Source organism: Oncorhynchus gorbuscha, linkage group LG04 (assembly GCF_021184085.1).
Source record: "Oncorhynchus gorbuscha isolate QuinsamMale2020 ecotype Even-year linkage group LG04, OgorEven_v1.0, whole genome shotgun sequence".
Classification (NCBI taxonomy): domain Eukaryota; kingdom Metazoa; phylum Chordata; class Actinopteri; order Salmoniformes; family Salmonidae; genus Oncorhynchus; species Oncorhynchus gorbuscha.
This window is the reverse complement of record NC_060176.1, coordinates 67,610,690-67,614,598: the sequence shown is the minus strand read 5'-3', so window position 1 is coordinate 67,614,598 and position 3,909 is coordinate 67,610,690. Positions and strand designations below refer to the sequence as shown.

General features: G+C 43.1%; 1 protein-coding gene across 1 annotated transcript; it reads right to left on the bottom strand.

The window, feature by feature from the left end:
• Window positions 1-1,859: 1,859 nt before the first annotated feature.
• LOC124033396 (putative claudin-24) lies at window positions 1,860-2,972 on the bottom strand. Its single transcript, XM_046345420.1, has one exon. The coding sequence runs from the start codon at window positions 2,883-2,885 to the stop codon at window positions 2,061-2,063; it is 825 nt and encodes a 274-aa protein (XP_046201376.1). The 5' UTR covers window positions 2,886-2,972; the 3' UTR covers window positions 1,860-2,060.
• Between the last annotated feature and the right edge of the window lie 937 nt (window positions 2,973-3,909).

The following is a 3,909-nucleotide window of genomic DNA, read 5'->3' as shown; positions in this document are numbered from 1 at the left end:
GACCCTCTGCTGGTCACACAGTGAAAGAACAGCACCACTGTGTGTGTGTGTGTGTGTGTGTGTGTGTGTGTGTGTGTGTGTGTGTGTGTGTGTGTGTGTGTGTGTGTGTGTGTGTGTGTGTGTGTGTGTGTGTGTGTGTGTGTGTGTGTGTGTGTGTGTGTGTGTGTGAAATGTGAAATGTGTTTGTATACATGTGTGTCTGTGTTATTGTTACTATAAGGGCGGCAAGATACTTATCGTCTCTCTCCAAGGGCAGGGGGAGGGTCACCACAACATGACATCACTGATATATCACTCAGTTGAATTTAATTACAGTAGTAGTCCAATCCCCACATGCCCCAGGGACAGCCAGCCACGCACACGCACTCCAAAAACCCTGATTAAAAGAGTGTGCCACATGGGTGCCTCATTTATGTGCTATGATCTCCAAATGTTAATGTCAGATGCTTTAAGTGTAGGCTTAACCCCTTTACTACTCTCTGGGCAATACTACACTGTGTAAATACTAAATATCTGATTTCACTGACATTGGCACAGAGAGTGACTCATTTGATCTTACTCTTATTGGTGATACATGTGATTGTTTGGCTGTCTCCCTTTTACATTTACAGCAGGCTACAGTCTTTCATCAAACAAACGTCTATTTGGGTCTCACTCCTTGTACAACATACAGTAGCATCCCTGAGCCAAAATGTGCATTAAGATCTCAGGCATTAAGTTCTCAGATCTCAGAAGAGGCGGGGCTTTGAAATGCATCTCTCTCTCACCAGTGGAGGCTGCTGAGGGGAGGACGGCTCATAATAATGTCTGGAACGGAGCAAATGGAATGGCATCAACCATGTGTTGGATTTATTTGATACCATTCCACTAATTCTGCTCAATGTCTCTATTTTTTTACCCATCTACCTTCTTTGCGAGGCATTGGATATCCTCCCTTGTCTTTGTGATTGAATCTGTATTTGTAGGCCAGCAACCAACAAATCTCAATTTAAGAGGTGTGAATACTTTCTGAAGGCTCTGTATGTTGATGTTGGGGTGTGGAGATGATGAAGTTGAAATATTTTGAGCTTTACCTTTAAAGGGGATTTTACAACACATAACAATAGATTGTCCCTTACCCTGAAAGCAGTCTTTGGGCACAGACAAACTGTAATCCATGGTTTGGTTTACAAACTTCAGCTAAATTTAGACACTGATAGCGAAAATCACTGAGAGTGGTAAAGACATGCGTACCTATTAAAATGTTTATGGCCAAATCAACTCAAATCAACTAAATGATTTAGCGTGATGTTATTTCAAGGTGATATGGCAACAAAACACATTACAAAGGTACTGCATGCCCCTACCACTCTCATTGGTTTTTAACTAGCAATGGCTACGTTTACAGTGGCTGTAAAGAAAACCAAACAATGGCTTACAGTTTTCCCTGACCCAAAGACTACTTCCAGGATGAGTTACCATCTAACATCGAATTGTAAAAAACAGAACTCATCCTTTAAAATTGCCCCCTGAGCTCCACTAGGGGAAACAACTGCAGAGTTGGCATTACAAAACAAGTAGCTCCACTTATATCATGGCATATTGTGGCAAACTATCCCTTTACGAGCTTTAGTGATTGTGGAAAATCAGTGATCTTTTCTTTTCTCTTAACATACAATTCATAATTGAAAGGAATTGTATTATCTTCACCAGTAGGAATACCTTCACAGTGCGACAGAGACCACCATCCACCTTGATGCATATCAAGAGACAAGACATACTGTGCAGGAACAAAGTAGGCACTCAAATTACAATGACCAGAGTCTCATGTAATTAATAAAAGAGAGGCTGCAAACAAGATACAGACAAAAAGGTTTTCATTGCACTTTTATATCGGAAATACAGCAGTTTATCCATGTTCAACAATATTGAAATATACAAATATATATCTTTCAAACATTACAAATGTGACCTTTCATATTTCAAAATAAACCCAGGCAGTCGCAGTCTGATTTCAACTTTATCATTCTCCTTCAAACTAGGCATTCTAAGCTACCACCATTCATTAAGTGAAAATGAGATTATAAAACCTCTGTCTTTAAGTAGTACTGACTCCTTGGCTTTTCCTGGGGGGTGTTTGGGAGGCTGGCCACTCGCTGCTGCCTGTCATGATCCGCCATGCACACAGCCACAAAGAAAAGAGAGCCTCCAATGACCAGGAAGAGACCCGCAAACCAGCCGGAGAACATGGCCTCGCCATACTCCCAGCGTGGAACGACGTCAGGCAGGTTCTCGTCCCAGAACTCCACCAGGGTCACGTAGGCCACCAGGGAGACGGGGGCCAGTGTTGTGAGCCCCGACACCCAGGACAGCACCCCACTGACAATGAGGAGGCCCCTCTTTAATCCTTGCTGCCTCCCAGAGCCCAGTTCCACCCCCTCCAGGCCCGGGAAGGCCACCACCACGGCTAGGGCCCCAGTACCCACAGACACCAGCATGAGCACCCGGGAAGCCAGCAAGTCCATGGGCAGGGCCATGAGGGATTCAAAGGCTTTACATTGCATCCCAACCTCCTCGGCAAATATGCAGATGTGCCACAGGCCTGAGTACCAGTTCTCCACTTCGTTCAGCTCTGAGTTCAAGGTCTTCCACAGGGGAATGAAGGTGGTGACCAGAGTAGTGACCAGACCCCCGAATATCACAAAGAGCGCAGTCCTCTCCATGATTTTGGCAGTCAGGAGCACCATCTTCAGTGTCAGTCGTCGTTGCTTACACTCCTCGCACTCTTTCTGCTTCTTTCTCTGTCCCTCTCTCTGTCCTGGCTGAAGAACAGCTAGTGAGTGACTGGGAAGCCCGTCCCCCTCTCCTGTGGTAGCACTTGGACCGACCCAGCCAGCCTGCCTCATCCAGCTTTATAATAGAATGCATAACTGGGAGATAATCCCAGGTCCTGAGGCATTACAAAAGACATATTGTTTTGTTGTAGTGTTAAATATCATTGTAGGGAACAATGGGCTCTGTTTTGAGATGAAACCAGATATGTAAACCAGATATGTCTAGTGGGATCCTGGGACTGAGTGTGGTAACAGAGAAACATGAGCAAGTTGGTCATGGGGGAACAAACACAAAGAGGAAGGGCCAAAAACTCTCCCAAGGGTGTCCAGTGGCCCGATTCTATGGACTCTTTGATTGGCCACGGCTAATTATTTCAAGTGAAACCATGTGCTGATGTTACTGATAAGAGTTTATGAGATTAGCTCTTCATGTGAGTATTTTATTTTATTTTATTTTCTAAAGAAAACTATAGAAAATCAGTTGATTTGTCAGTTGATGTCTCAAGTGTGAAGACTAGAAATAGTGCTCAAAGCAATACTACATACAAAAGACCCCAACACTTGGTGAGGTATTCATTGAGGTCTGGGTTTGTAGCTGGCAGGGAACATTAAATCCTATCTGGCCATTCAGCCCAGTCTTTGATTTGTTCACTTCAGGGAAAACATCTTCTTTTAAATGTTACATAAAATCAAATCGAATCAGATGAAAGGAGTCAACATTCCACTGCAAAATCAAAGTTTATCAATTGTTTTCAGACGTGAACATTTGAATTTTGTACACATCCCAGGTAATCTGTTTTGTAGACCCAGCTATACGCTGACAATCCAAAATGAATGGTAAACTTGACTACCGGTAAACAGAAATATCAAAATATCTTTAATTAATCATTCAGTATGTAATAAATAAATATTAAAAAGGAAAAACCTATAAGGTATAAGGTCTGATAAACTTGCTTAAATGGAAGGATTTCGCCCCCTCTATTGAAAGCTTATCTCTCACATATCAGTGGAACCTGAAACTGCTAATTTGTAGAGACAAAGGTCAAGGATTAACCTGCGTAGACTTGGACTTCTCCTTCAGCTTTGTTTCCCCCTG

Bases quoted from the DNA above. Each gene is read 5' to 3' on its own strand.
- LOC124033396 (XM_046345420.1), bottom strand. From the start codon at position 2,885: ATGAGGCAGGCTGGCTGGGTCGGTCCAAGTGCTACCACAGGAGAGGGG.